At 42.4% G+C, this 16,860-nt stretch overlaps 1 protein-coding gene across 1 annotated transcript in view; it reads left to right on the forward strand.

Annotated features, from left to right (window-relative positions):
* The window catches only part of bin3 (bridging integrator 3), a 28,823-nt gene extending 12,069 nt beyond the window's left edge, over positions 1–16,754 (forward strand). Inside the window, exons 4-9 of the mRNA XM_018669181.2 lie at positions 532–593; positions 2,231–2,367; positions 6,665–6,705; positions 11,505–11,646; positions 12,728–12,862; positions 15,211–16,754. Of these exons, the coding sequence (XP_018524697.1) occupies positions 532–593; positions 2,231–2,367; positions 6,665–6,705; positions 11,505–11,646; positions 12,728–12,862; positions 15,211–15,357 (664 nt within the window). The 3' untranslated portion in view covers positions 15,358–16,754. The remainder of the gene's footprint in view (positions 1–531; positions 594–2,230; positions 2,368–6,664; positions 6,706–11,504; positions 11,647–12,727; positions 12,863–15,210) is intronic.
* The last annotated feature ends 106 nt before the right edge of the window (positions 16,755–16,860 follow it).

A 16,860-nucleotide genomic window follows, 5' to 3' on the forward strand; every position in this document is an offset into this window, starting at 1 on the left:
AATTGATATAATGAATGGCATGTGTTTTCAGCCTCCATAGTCTGGTAATTGCCATTTTTAACACCCATCAATGGAATATGTGCAGTGGAATGATTGAAGACATTAATGCTTTTGAGCGCAAATGTAGTTGACAGCAACAAGAAGGATTCCCTGTATTGTTAATTAGCTAACAGATGTTATAATAACATTTTATGTGGAATCAATGAAATGTGTAATTCCTTCTTGAACCATGTTTTTATATACTAATTTCCTTTTCTAGGTTTTTGGTTTGGTGCTTTTCTTTGTCCATGTCAACATGTCTTGAGTGAATGGAATAGATCATAAATTATTTATAGATTATTATTAAATTAGGATATGATGTGGACACGGTATACTTTTTTTCCACCATTTTTTCCTATTCTGTTCCTGTCTTATGCTGTTGTTTGTGATTCATTTCAGTTTCCATTTTCAGTTTTGGTTTGTGTTGCTGATGCTTTACTGTATTACAAGACTAGAAGCTGGCTGATAATCATTCTTCTTCTTGTCCTACAGGCTTGAGGATCAGACGAAAAAGCTTCACAAGGACATGAAGAAAAGCACTGAGGCTGATTTAGGTGTGTTCTTCCACCAACCCCTTGTGTTGTCGCCTGTTGTGCCATTGATCTCCACTTGTTCACCAACATACTTGATGTTGCTTGGCAGGTTTTTTTCAAGGCTAGAAAGACGTCTGGTTGTCTTGGTTTCTTTGGTGGTGCGTCAGCTCTCCGAGTAACTTGACAAATGAGATGAGAAAGTGCAAGCCTCTGCCTTAATCTTCTTTTATAGGTTTTCCTAGGCTATCATAGTATGTGTGTTTTGGGTTTACGAGTGTATCTTTTTGTGCAGTGTTCAGTAAGGGTGCGATTTGTCTACCATTCTATGCCTTCATTTATTCATGCATTTCTCTGCCACAGAAACCATGTTTACGCTACTTTTTATGTGCTTATTTGTTGGTTTTGGAGTTGTGTATTTGGGAAGTAGCAGTAGACATGGCCTGTGGTAAGTAGTCAGTTGTGGGGGTGGTGGAGCAGGGAGGGATGGAGGAGCGAGAGGCTTCTTCATTTCCTCTCCTTTGTGCTTGGGAATATGGATGTCTGCATCATCAAAGTGTCATAGCTGTCAGGCCCTCATTATCGTTAATGGATTCCATCTGTCGCACAGGTCCCGTCTCCACCAACTGCTACCAAACAAAGAACTGGACCCACTCTGCATTTCAGCGCTACATTTAATACACTGCTTGCTATATTGGCCGTCATTTATCAAGTCAATATCTTCAATATCTTTTAAGGGCTGCTTCTGTTCACAGTTTCAATTAGTCTAAGTAAGAAAGTGGCAGGGATAACTGTGCTTTTCTTGCTGAGAAATTGCTCATCTTTTTTCAGGCCTAGGTGATTACAAGGGACATGAGTTTCACTTATTTGAACACTACTAACACAAATGATAAAATCACTACCCTCATGTCCCCTCTTGATTTTCACTACCCTCATGTCCCCTCTTGATTTTCATGACCTTATAATCAACATGTCTCAGTCATGTCAAGCAAGGTCAAATCAAGCAATTTGTTACTTGTCAAAAAAAAACAGATGCAGAAACACCACACCATAATAATTGATTGGTTGAAAATTGGTCTTGAGAAAATCCCAAGGGAGTGTGAAAAGAGACCAATGACTGCTCCAGATCTCCATGAAGCCCATTTTCACCACAGCCTCTCCTGTCAGCTCGTGTCTCGCCAGTGCAGCTCATTTATTTTGACAGTGAAGCCATAATCTGATATGTGCTCTGTGTCTAAACAAAGTGGCATGAGTGCAGATTAACAGTAATTGGTGCTGTCAGTGTAGAAACATTGCAAAGATTCTTGGTGCTTTGGTGAATATTCAACACGGCAGGCAGCCCCACCACCCCCTCAGTTTTTTACAATGGGGGCAGCACTGTGCCATTCTACTTTTGCTCTTTATTTCTTTAGCTCACTTTTGAACACCCTAGCACATACAAACACATATACTGATGAAACGTTTAAATCCATAGTGTAATCCTCATAAATTGCCCCCATGGTTTAAGAAAAATGTAAAAAAAAATAAAGAAATAATTGAATTGGATTAGAATGTGTAGATGAGGACATCTTCAGTAACCATTTAAATGGGCTGTAATAAAGTTATTTAAGTTTTAACAGTATTCTCTGCTTTGTGTGTGTGTGTGTGTGTGTGTCTGGCAGCCATGTCCAAAGCAGCAGTGAAGATCTCTGGAGACCTGTTGAATAACCCACTGTGTGAGCAGGACCAGGCCTTCCTGGAGTCCATGACTGCTTTAGATACAGCCATGAAAAGGATGGACACCTTCAACCAAGAGAAGGTCAGACTCAGTCCCACCGTCTTTCTCACTTCAAATATTTAGTGCTCTCTCACTCTTTAGCTGTCTTTCTTTGCTTTGTTTTCTTGGCACTTGCCATTGGTATTAGATTGGTATCAGGGGAAATGTCTTTCCTCAGATATACAAAGTAGGAAACTAGACGAGTTTTTGTTGAAAATGCATGTTTTCACATTTGTCAATATTGTGCTGCCTGTGGACTAAAAACTATCCGTATGTCTTTCCTTCTGCTGTTTTTTGAAAAGCATCTGTGGCATCATCCTCTATAAGCTCAAGCTACTGGTTATCAGCTGTGAAAACTGATGCATTTGTGACTCACTGGTGTCGAAAATAACTCATACAATGGAAAGGCCTTTTCTCAACAGGATAATATGCCCTACCACAAAATCCACAGAAGTTACTCTGCTCACAGCCTGTGCAGTGGACAACTCTATTGTATTACTTACTGTAACAAACATTGGGCTTTAGTTTTTTCTTACATTGATGGTTCATATCATTGTAGTCTTGGAATGTTACAGCAAAAAGTTAGTTTCTCACATCACTTCTCAAATCTCTCCTGCAGCATCATATTTCTTTTGGTAACACTTGATGAAAGAACAAGCAGGGAATCACCAAAGTTTCAGACCATGCCAACAGACTGATTGACAGTCAGACTCAACTAACATTGCCATCCATGAAAAAATTATCTGGCAGATCCTTCACCCATGTTTCCTCTTGTGTTGCAGCCCTTTGTGTGTATTTTGATATGTAGAGTATTTGTTGATTTGTAGTGTGTTTCTTGTAATGTTTGTGCTTTTCATTCTTGTATGTATTGTCCTAAGGGGCAACTGTAGATATGCAGACATTTTCTCATAAAACTGTAAGCAATACAACAGACTCTTGCCCACTCTCTCATAGCTCTACTTTGTGAAGATCTCTTCTTTGGCTGTTAGGCCTCTTCACATTATTTGCTGGGTGCACTTTAGTTTTTGATTAGAATCATTGCCACAGGTAGTTATAATGTGAATCATAGTGGCACCGCATGTGTGCATCCTCAAGGCATTACACTGTGAAGGGTAGACTTTTAAAGAGGGAAAAAAAATACAGGAGGGAACACAGGAGATCACACTAAGGCATATACCGATTGACTTTTTTCCATCTGTGTTTTCTTGACTCATTGCCCTGCTGTTAGGTGTTCTGGGCTTTTCACATTTGTTGCCTTAAAATATTCCCCTTTCTTTTCACATTTTGTTGTGAACCAGAATGATTTCATAACCTTTTCCACAACAGCAATCCAACAAGGTGGAGAAAATGAATACCTTTGTTAAAAAAAAAAAAAAAAAAAAGTGAATATTAAGCGTAGCATAGTATCTCAGAAATGGCACACCATCTGGAAATATACATATTAGGTTGAAGAGATGACTTATATTTTCTGTGAAACCTCATGAACTAAGTAATGCAAGTTGATGAATAGATCTTATCACAAAGTTGAATACTACATTTGTATTTTAGGTATAATGCCCTGCCAAGAGCATTCTTTCTACTTTGATAGAAAGAGACTCAAACACAGAACAGGAAGATTGTTGTAATTACTATAAAATAAACTAAATGTGTAAGGAGGAGCTTAAGCAAAGTCACTTTTGTTTCTTTCCTTTCCTCTTCAGCTTTAACATACCAGTCTTTCAGACTGGCTTTGCTCACAGCTCATCAAATTTTACAGGAGCCATTTTGAGTGACCAGACAAAGTAGAATGTGGGTTGGACTGAGCGTGTGGGTTTGTGACCCCGGGTGCGTATGTTCCAGGACTTGGCTTGGTCGAGTGCCCAGGAGAGCACTCCTGCCAGTTTGACTGTTTTCAGGATAGAGCAAGTTTTACATTCTTCAGATTTTATACAATATCACATTTGCTTTTTTTCCATTTTCACTGTCTTTGAATTCTTAGCTGAAGAAAATTTTTAACTGCTGCTGCCACGCACACTTAAGTGTCAATCGATATGTTCGGTTCTCTAAATCCACCTCTTTCTTTCCATGTCATTTGAACACCATAGTTTGTAGTTGACTCCTTCATCAGTCTTTTCCTTTTTCCTCCTGGCTAAAAATGTAACCTTGATCTCAGGTCAGGCTCTCCTCAGTACCCTCATCAACTCAGTCATCTCTCATTTTAATGTGATTTTGTATTTTCACATGTTAAGTAGCCTCCAGTAGTAAAAGACAGATTGTCTTCATGGTGAATAGCAGTGGATCTGTTTTCTGGCTCCATGGTGTGTAGTTTTCCTGTTTGGCTCTGTGACTGGGATGTGTTTGACAGTGATTCAGCCAGGCACTTTGATCCCAGCACAGTTTCTCACTCACGGAGGACAACAGTCACCAACTGTATTGACGTGGTTGTATGTTTTTTTTTTAACACACTTTGATCCAGAGTGGATTTTGACAGCTAGGTCGCACCTGATTTTCTGTGCACTTCTTTCAGTCTTACTAAATAAAAATCCCTGCTTTAATGCAATGGTTCAGTTCCAGGTTTGGGCTGGGCTGTGTGGCTCCTTTTGTAGAGTGGCTAAAAGTGAGCTAAAGGCAAAATGGTGAGTGTGAGCACTTTTTGGTCAGTCTGCTGTGTGGAATATCACCTCAGGTTTGCTAGGTGTTTAAAATCCAGCACGGCTCACTCGAATACTACTCGAGCTTTCCCTTCAAGCTGACTGTTGATTCTGACGGCACCAGCAGCAAACCCTATTGCTCCAGCACAACAGACACAAAAGCATCCACCCTTTGCTCTTCTCCGTGTTGAGACGAGATATTCCACCGCAGGGCTCACAAGTGAGAGAGCCAGCAGATAAAACGTGCAGCGATAATGAAGGCAGCAGTGGCCCAGGTCTGTGTGTTTATTTCTGGGGCTGAGGAGGGCGCACAGCCCCGCCGGCACACTGCTGCCGAAGCTGAGCCCCAGTGTAGATGGCGGCAGCACAGTAGAGGATGCTCCGTTTGGAGGGATATTGATTTCCTCTGCGATCTGTGTGTATTTTTGGGAGGCCTGTGTGCCGGGATGGCCTCTGCCCCGTGACTCACTGATGGAGACTGCTGCTTGAGCGCCGGCCTCAGGCTCTGCAGGGCCTCCAAGGAATAGCTCTGCCCCCCCCCCCCCCCCCCCCCCTCTGTGGGAAGGGGCAGAGGGTAGAGGGCACCAGCATGCTTAAGCAAATCTGCCGCTGTTGTTCTCCCTCCTCGCTGCATGCTCTCACCTTAGAAGCAGCAGCGCAGCTCAAGTCGGGGAGGGGGAGTAGTGGTGTGAATATGTAAAACAAAGAAAATGTGAATTCCCATGTACTTATTTGTTATTGGTTCTCTGTTTTCCCTCAAACCACAATCAACCATTTTGTACTTGGAAATCTGCCTGTGTGAAGCAGTGAGTGTTGCTGTATGTTCTCAGAGATGGTCAGGGCATTTTTACAAAGCACAGCTGCGATCTTGCTTCCTTATTGTTGTGTGATTGACTGTCCTTCCAATAGCGAGTGAACATATGATTAGTGGAGCTGCTCACTGTTCTCATGCAGCTGTCACTTCACATCTCGCTGCTTTAAATTCTCATTTGCCGCTCTTAGCATTTGCTCTTCACTTGACTCAATTGCCTGGTTAACATAGCATTCAGTTATGCTAGGAGATCTAGTAGTAAAAGTCATTTTGAATCTGCAATGTAAATTACGCTGGAAACTTTATTAATTGTGCGCCAACTTCTGTCAATGAGACTTGGTGCCGGGGCTGGAGGCCTCGAGATGAGATGTTCGTTTACTTCCATTTAACACCCCCCTTCCCCTCCTTTCCTCCCCTGTCGGTTCTGGCAACCAGAAGGAGAATGCAGGAAAATATAAACTGTTATTGTTAAAATGTTTGTTTGCAAAGAACTTTCATCTTGTAAGGCAGCCCACCCTCCACAGGATTTGAAATCAGTTGGGCTTTGCTTTCATGTCCGTCCCCTGACAGTTCCATCCTTTTGTATCGCAAGCTCAATGAATATTCAGGGGTTTCTCCTCAGGGCTTGTGTACAATAAAAGAGTCAACGTCATGAAAGTTTCTTTGCAAGTCCCCCTCCCTTTTTTTTTCTTGAGTGCTCTGTTGGAAATAAACATGATTCTTGATGTTTGTGCAGTGGCATTACTTTGCAGCTAATGAGCGAGAGATGTTGATGCTGTTTTGTTCTGAATTTAATTTTGATGTAACTCAATTTGACAGTGGATAACAATTTATAACGTCACTTCCTTAATGTAGAGCTGTTTATTGCTTACATTAACAATTATTCTTTTTATTACAGGTCAACCAGATCCAGAAGACTGTTATCGACCCTCTGAAAAAGTAAGTGTCCATCCTGATTTCTCATTCTCTTGAGTGTTTTTTGTTACTGCTGTATTTTAAAGATTAACTTAAATGATCTCCATACCAGACCAAGGTCAAATAGTTGTTGTCAATAAGTTTAACATTTGTTTGCAGAAAGCAGAAAGGTGGAATTTTTCACATTGGAGCATACAGTGAATTTAGATGCATTGCATAATCACAGGAAAAATATTGTAAAAGCAGTTTAGTTAAGTTTAGCAGCTTAATCTTTCTAATGTGTTAAATACATGTGACACTCTGGGGAGATCAAGTCCAGTGCCCCATAATATTTTTATTATTGGACCTTGCTCTGCTCCTCACACTAGGAGGGTGGAAAGTACAGCTGCACTGCATAACCACAGGAAGGCCTACAGTGTAGTAATACCGACTGTAAAAATGAACTAGGGAGTGCGTAGTGCTGCTGTGGTGGTAGTATGTCTGGAAGAAAGTTTATTTGGTTCTCATTCCTAATACTCGCCCCCATTTGAATAAGCGGTGAGTGCTATTCCATTCCTTAAGCCTCACTTTTTCTAACATGCCCCCCCCCCCCTCCAACACACACACACACCACACACACACACACTGTGATCTCAGTGTACACATGCACATGCAAAGCAGAGTTACTGAAGGGAGTGGTTGGACTATCCCACCCGTCTTCCGGAGCGCTTGTTAAGGTTTTGCTTCCTCCACTTGGCTCCTCCCAGGAGATTTAACACATGCTTTGTAAGAGAGCATGTGCATATGTTTCTATTGCAAGTTTATGTTGAACTTTCTCCTCCATAAACTTGTCTTTTTTTTTTTTTTTAAGTAACAAATGGGAAGAGATTCGTCTGTAAAACATGAATAGGTTGGGTCAGTGTCTGCGTGTGTGAGTGTGTGTTAAGCCCTCTCTTCCTCGTGTGCTCTGGTGGCGGAGCAATGACAGGATGGAATGGTTCTAATTTCCTCTTCCTGGTGGGCGGCAGGCGGACGTGTGGGCAGGCTCAGAATATGGCAAAGGGCCCAGCTTCCTGGGCCCAGAGCCGTGGACTGGTTGAGGAGGAGAACTGTCTCAGGACAGTGCACACACTCACACAAACATACATACAGATACACAAACACCAACCCAGTTTTTTTTTGGGGGGGCCCCCGGTCTCACAAAGATGGTGTTTTAGACCATAAAGTTAGGCATTTACATGATTCTGAAATAGAGCGGAGGAAGTAAGTTCATAAACGAGTTTTAAAGCCGAGCTAAACTGACCTCATCATTAACTTTTTCCCTCCTTAAAAACACAGCACTATTAGTTATTAGTTTATCAAAGTGTCTTCTGTAGAAAACTGAGACACAAAAGCTACTATACTTTAAAGCTTCCATTAAGATTCCATTAGTCCTTCGCTAATGAATATTTTTCATTTACTGGGTCTCAAAATACTCTGTTGATGATCTTGTGTCATTGTAAAGAAAATTAAAGAAAGAACATTAATGTTAATGGAGGACCTTGAATGGGTTGCGTGTGTGTGTGTGTGTGTGTTGGGGGGGGTTACATGATTGAAGTGTCCCTGTGTAATTGCTATTTAAAAATTTGGCATCCATCCTTAAAACTTAGTGTGGTAAAATATATAGTAAATACATGAAAAAGAGGCAGGCCCCCACTCCCCTCTTGTCTCTCTCAGGCCCAGACGTGAATTTCATCCACTCAGCGGGGTCACTGAATGACATCACTGTGTTTATGTGAGGGGAGGGGAGTGAAGAGCGTGGGCATGGAGGAATTTGTATTATCTAGGCCTCCTAACCTAGCCCTTTCTGCTCCATTGCGCTTTTGGGTGAGACAGAAGTCAAGCCTGTTTTGAGACCTCTGCCCTGGGTTGAAGCCACGACTTCACCCCTCTCAATCAGAGGAAGACCATTCACCCTGGAGCAGGTTGTGAGGCCTGAAGCCGAGGGTTGGGTTTGGCCTTAGCTGTGGGGCCGGTGCAGTTTTGGGGTGGGGGCAGTGATGAATTCGATCTCATTTTGTTGCTGAATTTTGGAATCCAAGTGTAGGTTGTTTTTTTTGTGTACCCTGGATGTCTGCTATGAAGCTATCTTTTTTTCCCATCTTATCTGGTGTATCATGTATCCAGGCTGCGTGAGTTGTCTGAGTTTTGATCAACAAAAGCTCAAGGCAAGTTGCAGCAGATCAAGAAAACTCCTTCTGGTTTCTGCTGAGACAAAGGGGGGGTTCGGCTGGCATGTACACACACACGTGCATTCGCATGGCCTACTGCTCTTAAATAATTTATACAACAGGTGGTAGTTATTTTAAATTCACAGCAAGCATATTTGAAGAAAACTTGCCACATGATGTAAATCTGTCTGATACTCTTAAGTCTTCTGTGACACATTGGAGGTCGTTATTTGCACATAAATAATTCCCTTTCCCATAGTTTTAGCGGTTTTCTGTGTTGTTTTTTTGCAGTAGTGGGTTATGTGACTGTGATAGTCAGGAGGAACAGCCAACCTCCTAGACTGAGGGTGTCTAGACCAGACTTGGGCTTGGCTGACAGGTCAGACTGGCCTGTCTGTGGATTGGCAGCTGCTCATAAACACACACTCTGGTCCAGATGCTATTTCCATCCAGCCTGTTCACCACACCCTGACCTGTCACATGGACGGTGGTGTGCCCTTGGCCCCCGTGCAGCCCTCAACCAGTGTAAGACCTCATTCAGGCGAGGCTGACCACAAATGCAGACCTAGCCGGGTTGACCGGTAGTTGTCCAGCCAAGGCCAAGACATCGAGGGAAATGTCCAGTGTCTGGACAGTATTTAGACAAAACTATCATTACAAAGGATGTATCAACCATGGGCATATTCTGCTGCATATTCTTGTGTGGGAGCCTTTGAAACTGTTGAGTCACTGTAACTACTGGACACAGAGAACCCTGAATGTAACAGTGAGACTTAAGAAACCAGCATGGAAAGGACAGGAATGGGTTAACAAGCAATTGGCTTTGTGTCTAGCTCTTCCTCCTTTCTCCACGCCAGAAGAGCAGTGGCCCTTAAGTCTCCCTGTGTGCTGAAACAAGGCAGTTGTTGGCAATGTTATCCCACTTTAGAGCAGCACACCATCATGGTGCGTCATGAGGAAATGGCATCGTTCTGTCAGGTGAAGTATGCAGGTTAGAATGTGATCAGCTATTGTGTCGCCTTAAAATTGGGTTGCTGCTGCGTTGTCATCAGTCAATAGGATTGTGCCGGAGAGCAGTCATGCCTGGAGGGCAGTTACATAATCCCTTGGCACTTCAAGTATGTGTACACTGAAGCAGATAGTAGACTTGAGGATCGGCATCCACCCCTGCCATAAACTGGGCCAAAGTGGTATTTTATAAATAGTGGTAGAGCGTGGGCCGTGGGGCTGGGCTGAGCTGAGCTCTGTGATGTCACTCAAACGCTACAAGACCACTCCTTGCTTAACTTCCTGTCGGAAACAATCCCTGCTTGTCTAAGACTGAGCCTCAGTTCACGTCACTTTCTACTCCCCCCTCCTGCCCTCTGGTAAGGTACAGGCAGACACAGTCGTAATCAAGGATTTCTCAATCAGTCCACAAGGTTCTCAGCGGTTCCCTCATCTGCCGCATGGAGCAGGGCAAGGGCTGGCATGGAGAGGAACGTAAATCATGAAGCCCACACAGTTTGTGGCTAATAACACTATGGGCAGAGGCACACATAATAAACTATTGTAGTAGTGTGCCTACACACTTGATGAAATGCTTTAAATGAGTCATTCAAAAAAACTGTTTCTCACCCTTCATTACAATTGTTTTTATTACTGACTTATGTAGCAGACACCTGTGTGAATAATCTTGTGGCCTGTTTTTTAAGAGCACTGTCACTGGTTTGTGTTTACAAGTTAGAAAGGCCAAAAATTATTTTTTTAATTGTGGTCTTGCTTAGTTTGCTTTTAACTTGTTAATGACTGCTGGGATTTTAATGACCGCTTTCCCCTTCACATTCACCTGCGTTATTTGCTGTATATCCTTTGTCTTTTAAAACGAATGAAAACAGAACATAACTACCTCAGTTTAAAGAAATAATATTAATTGCATTCTGTGTATTAATGTTGCATACATTCAAGGATACTAGCTTGATAGCTTTGATCTTCCAGGTATATTAGGGTTGGTTTTCATATTTTTCTTTATTAAATATTATTAGGTTAATATTTACTGTATTACAGTATTCCTGCTTCCCATTAAAAGCAGCCACAAAACCAATGCAACAAGTCCCAGGATGAAGCTCAGACTCCTGTTGCTAAGTTACAGATGAATGTTTTCCTATTTTTAGTGCTGAAGACTAGGATTCTCAGTGCAAGAATATATTTTCATTTGGAATATGATAATTGTCACAAAATGAATTGTTTCATGCCATTTTGAACTACAGTAATTAGATAATAGATTAGAGGAAGCTTAATGCAGAGCTGTCCTCTGGGGTTTTCAGAGTACCTCTACAATAAGATGTTGAAAAGAGGGATTTTATTAATTCATAATGACATCTATTAAGATGGGATGCAATACAGAATGCATGTCTACAAATTTCATGCAGCAAAGAAAGCTGTCTTAATGATTTCAGTAATTTTAGTTTCTCTGATTTCTTTTTTTTTTTTGTTGTTGTGTTTTGTTTTGTTTTTCCTAACCATATGCTGGTATGAGTGTCTGGGTATTTTGTATTTGCATGCATGCAGGCTTGTGTGTGTGTGTGTGTGTTTTGTTGAATGTCCTATTGTTTGTGTCAGAGATGTCTAAGGTTGTCTGTACCTGTCTTGCAGGTACAGTGGTGTCTTCCCCAGCCTCAACATGGCAGTGAAGCGTCGAGAACAGGCACTGCAGGACTATAAACGGCTGCAGTCCAAAGTGGAGAAATATGAGGAGAAAGAAAAAACTGGTCCCGTTATGGTCAAACTACATCAGGTACTGTTGTTTAAAGCTTGCATCGGTGCACGTGCTGGTCCACTCGAATGCTCCCTCTATCTGCAGAGGAGCAAAGTTCACCTGCTCTTACATGTTGCACATATTGTGAATTGAGCGCAATAAGTGGAAAAAGACAAATGCTGACTGGATATGAACAAAAATAGTTGAGCACATGCATACTGTACATGTGCGCTCCTTCACCCACGCAAGCTACCAGGCTCTCAAGTAGTGCCTTTTCAAAAAGGCAGTGCTGCACATCTACAGGCACGTAATTGAGAATTGTAGACACACACATACGCACACACACCATGAGGCCACTACAGAAGCGCACACATTCACAGATAGCGCTGCAGTGTTGCCTATGCTATTGCCTCTAACACATCCTCGCATGGCGAGCCACCCACACACATTGAGAAAAGCACTGTCAGGGGAACAAAGCCTTGAAGAGGCCCCTACATCCCTGCCCTTTGAATCCCTGTGCACTTAAAGTAATGATCTTGACAAAACACTTGTATGCCATTTCAACTGGCAAGAAAACTAACTAAGGTGAAGAGACCATACCATTATGCAGCAGATAAACAATATGTTGTAGTTTGAATATAGCATCTCCCCCCTTCCCCTTAATAAAAATTCTCACCCTCTCACACATATTCATTGTGCATTCCATAACTCCATGCCTACAGTAGACTACCCACTAATACATTCACACACAGATCAGTGGTGCTGGAGTCCACTCACAGCCAAGTCTGCCCACATTACCCACTCCTCCTCACTGTGGTCGTGATTACAGCCTTTTTTTTTTTTTTTGCACTGCTTCTCCGTGGGAATTAGGCAAATATCTTTCTGAACAATAAGAAAAAGGACAAGTGCTGAATTTACTTAAAACTAACTTGTTTTTTTTTTTTGCAGGTATTTATTTTCTCTCAATCTTGCACCTTGTGGAAGAATCTTTAATGTGTAGTGTGAATTATAACATGAACGTGTGAATGAAATGAAGCGAGCGGATGATCTGTCAAGTCACAACCGATAATGACCGCTGGTGGCCTCTTCTTATGTCCCCCCACCCCACCCCACACCCCAGGCCAGAGAGGAGCTCCGACCGGTCAGGGAAGACTTTGAGGCCAAAAACAAGCAGCTGCTGGATGAGATGCCCAAGTTCTACCACAGCCGCATTGACTACTTCCAGCCCAGCTTTGAGGCCCTCATCCGGGCGCAGGTTAGTGACATCTCCCCGGAGATGCATACACAATGAGACACTCCCGCATGCACACACACAGCCACCCCAAAGTGTGCTGTTACGCCCTGTTAGCATTGGATAAACAGTGGATAAAGTGTCTGATGGAAGGGAGTGTATAATCCTAGCAGTCTGTCTCCCTCCACGCTGTCCTAATGTGATTAACCCCCAATGACGGCCCACACTACTGTGTTTAGCCCAGGAAGGCCTCATCTGTCTGGCTCCACTGCAGCCCTGCAAGCCTTCCTTTAACCTGAAGCTTCTCTTAAAGCAGCTGGGTGTCTCAAGTTAGCGCCACCGTGTCCCCCTCCCCCACCCCAGACCTGCCTGGCCATGTCATTTCCTCCTTGGGACAGCCACTGGCACACTCCTAATTAGTAAACCAGATTAGCGGAGACCTAATGACAATTACAGAGTACTATGATGTACTTTGAACTTAAAATTAGCAAACTGAGCTATCAGCTATAATCAACATAAAATATTTCCACAAATCTAAGCTCAGCTTTTACCTGGCTTTGTATGGTGCAATAGCTCTGATTAGTCACACTAGCTATTTTAATCTACATTATCTTTATTCATGTAGCTCACACACATGAATGAGCATTTACACATTTACACACACACACACACACACACAGCCACACGTGGGTGGTCAGTGGACCAGTGGACCTCATCCCCTGCCTTGCTGCATGTGATCGGTTTCATCCTCCACTCCCTTCTCTCCCAACCGCTTGTTACTGCTCAGCTCCCAGCGGCAGCAGGAAAAGGCACAAAGGCTGCCTTTGTTGTGAGCCTTCAGCTTCACCACTATGAGTCCTGTCCAGCGACTGTCAGTGGGACACACAGCCTGACCTGTCCACCTGTACAGATGTTGATGAATTGAGACATTGTCTTGATATTTATTTTCCTCCTCAGTTTTGAATTCTCTGCTGCATGTATTCAATTTGAAAAACACTAAAAAGATTACTTTCTTTGTCTTTTTTTGAGTTGATCCTCTTTGTCTCCTCCACAGTGGTCACGCACTATTTAAGGACTTAGAACGCTGTTTAAATTATTCATTACTTTTTTAGGTTAAGAAGTCAAAATGTAACCTCTCTGTATACATTTGAGGCAGCTGGGACCATGGTATGTCAGAATGCCTAGACAGAAGTCATGTAAATTAAAGCTCTGCTTTACCCAAAGGCTCCTTTTTGTAATGTAGGTGGTCACAGTTGTGTGAGGCTGCGTTTACTCCTCGTGGTGACTCTACTAATTGGAACAGTAGTGTATCTTTGCGACAGAAGGCACCCAGACACTGATCTGGTGTACATTATCATCATTGGTCATATGGACATTTCCGATGGCCATTTCAACAAGCCACTTTTGGTTTAAAAAAAAATATCCGCTTTACCCCCACAAACATCAGTAACCCAATACTTATGGCCCACTCGTGGTTTAGGTGGCAAATATTGGTATAAACATACAAAGTTCTTTCAGACTGAGCCCTTAAGAAAAAAAAAATGTACTCAACCTTTTTTTTCTTTCCATCCATTTTGGCTCTGCTTAGGACATAGTGAGACAAATGTAATTTTTGTATAAGATTCGGGATTTTTACATTATTTCTAACTTGACCTAGCCTTTATCCTGCTGTGACCCTCAGTGAATCAGTAAGCATTTCTCCCACTGATATCTTGGTTGGTCTTGATGTTTCGGCCTACAGTAGGACACACATGCAATTTCAGAGAAGCCAACAATGCCCCCTTAAGAGCATGGTATCATATGCATCGCTGCGTGCATAAATATTGAGATTTGTGTGTGGGTTTCAAGGGGTTGTATTTCCCAGTACTTTCATTCTCTGCCTACTCTTCTGGAGTCTTGTAATGTGATTAAAGTCTATTAATCATCAAAGCAACTCTCTGGGGAGCCTGACTCATGAACTAAGGGGAAGAAGCAGGGGTGGGAAGTGTCAAAAAAGCTTTCAGTGAACACTCTCCATCTCTTGTTCAGATCGGGAGAGAAAAGCAGGGTCACTACCCACTGAAGTGCTGGGTTTTTGGGGCTTTGTTGGAGTTGTTTGATATCTGTGGGCTCCCTCTTCTCCTCTCGAATCAGTTCTCATTAGCGGGGTTGAAGAGGTATGAGACCAGCAGCATCAGACTTGTGTAAGTAAAACCAAGGTTAGATTGTGCGAGTGGAGCAGAGTTTGGACATCAATTTGGAGTTTTTCCTGAGAAGCATCTAAGAAAGGTCTGTGGATTGACCTCGTCCAGTCTTCATCAGAGGACAGACAGGACTCATTTTTCTGCAATCACAGCTTCTTTTTTTTCCCTCTTCTCCCTCCTGCCCCTCAGGTGGTCTATTTCACAGAAATGTACAAGATCTTCAGCGAGCTAACAGACCAGATCGACCAGGCAGGGTTGACTGATGAGCAGAGGGAGAGGGAGACCGAGGCCAAGCTCAGCGAGTTGCGTGCTCTGTCCATTGTCGCCGACGACTGAGGGAGGAAAGCCGAAAACCGGGAAGGGCTCTTTTCATGCCTCTTTGAATGGATTGCACTCTTTTCAGGCTCCTCCGCGCAGTTCAAACGGACAGCAATGGCCTTAACTCGATTATCAGTCTGTTTCCTTGCGGCCACATCACCCCCCATTCCTCTTGCACTACACTCCCATGTTTCATTCTCTCTACAAAGACTCTCTGCAACTCAGAGCAGCTGAAATGCCACATTAACTAAGCCATCAGCCAAGTGCAACATTATAAGCCAATATGTTGTTTTTTTTTTTTTTTTTTTTTTTTTTTTTTAAAAGGAATCAAGCAGGTCTCGTCAGAACTAATTAACAGGGTTACACTTCTTGGTTTCAGAGATGTCTATGCATTTGTTTCTAAAGTAGGAAATGAGCAAGGAAACGTTTTTATTAGTCACATCTGCTATGCTATCAACAGTCTGTGAAACATAGTTTTTATCATCCAATTTTGAAATTACAAACACTACAGACTGAACGTTATGTAAGGTACTGTAGGTTATCGGCAAGAAAATACATTTCTGTATTTTGGCCTTTTCTTGGTGATCTTTAAGTTTATCTCTGTGCCATGGTGTGTGAGGGCTTCTGATGGGGATTTACGGGATGATAGTAGTAACATCACCTGTACATAATGTGCCTACACTGTCCTGACAGTGGATGTAACATAAAAACTTGTGTGAAGTCAGATTGTGCCTGTGCAGCGTTGTTGAAACCTCGAGCACTCGGGCTGCAGAGAGAACAAGTCACTGTCCAAAACAAAGGCTGGTGCTCCCTCTAGTGGCCAATACTGATCAGGACACTTGGTTTCCTTTTATTCACACCATCCATCCTTTGTTCTATTGTTGGTGGTTCGGTTCATCTGTTTACAAAGAACCTCACACATTGTAGGCACTCTAGAGGAAATCCTTTCTCTGTACCGTGTACACCAGGAGTGGAAGCCATTTTTTTTGGCTTTTACTGGTTTTGGACCAAATCACAGTCATTGCACTCCTTTGTTTCCACCTTTATCAGGCACGGCCTCTGTATGATGACCACACTCTAGTTAATGGGGCTATGAGATAATGTGCACACACTGAATGCTCCCCTATCACGTTTTTTAAAGTGTCATACCAAGAAGTTGACTATTTATTCTTTGAGAGTCGGTCTCCTGTCTGTGTGTTCTGCAACGTGTAACTGTTAGTTACATGTAAAAAGTGTATTAATGAAGGTGTTTTTCTAAACTTGTAGTAATGGTTGATTTTTTTTAACATAACTAAGTTAATAATTTAACATTAGTGTTGGGTTTTTTTAGGTTTTTGAATCAATCTGTTAAAAGACATGTTTTCTGCTGTCATCTTAATGTATAATCAATCATGAAATAAAACTCAGAGTAGCAACCATGTCTACAATCTACATTGTTTGGAGTTTAGATTTCCGCTGCATGTTTCTCAGGGTGAGTGTTTGAGTGCCTTGCAAACATGCTGTAGTTTAATCACACAAAGG

Source organism: Lates calcarifer, linkage group LG13, assembly GCF_001640805.2.
Source record: "Lates calcarifer isolate ASB-BC8 linkage group LG13, TLL_Latcal_v3, whole genome shotgun sequence".
Lineage (NCBI taxonomy): Eukaryota > Metazoa > Chordata > Actinopteri > Centropomidae > Lates > Lates calcarifer.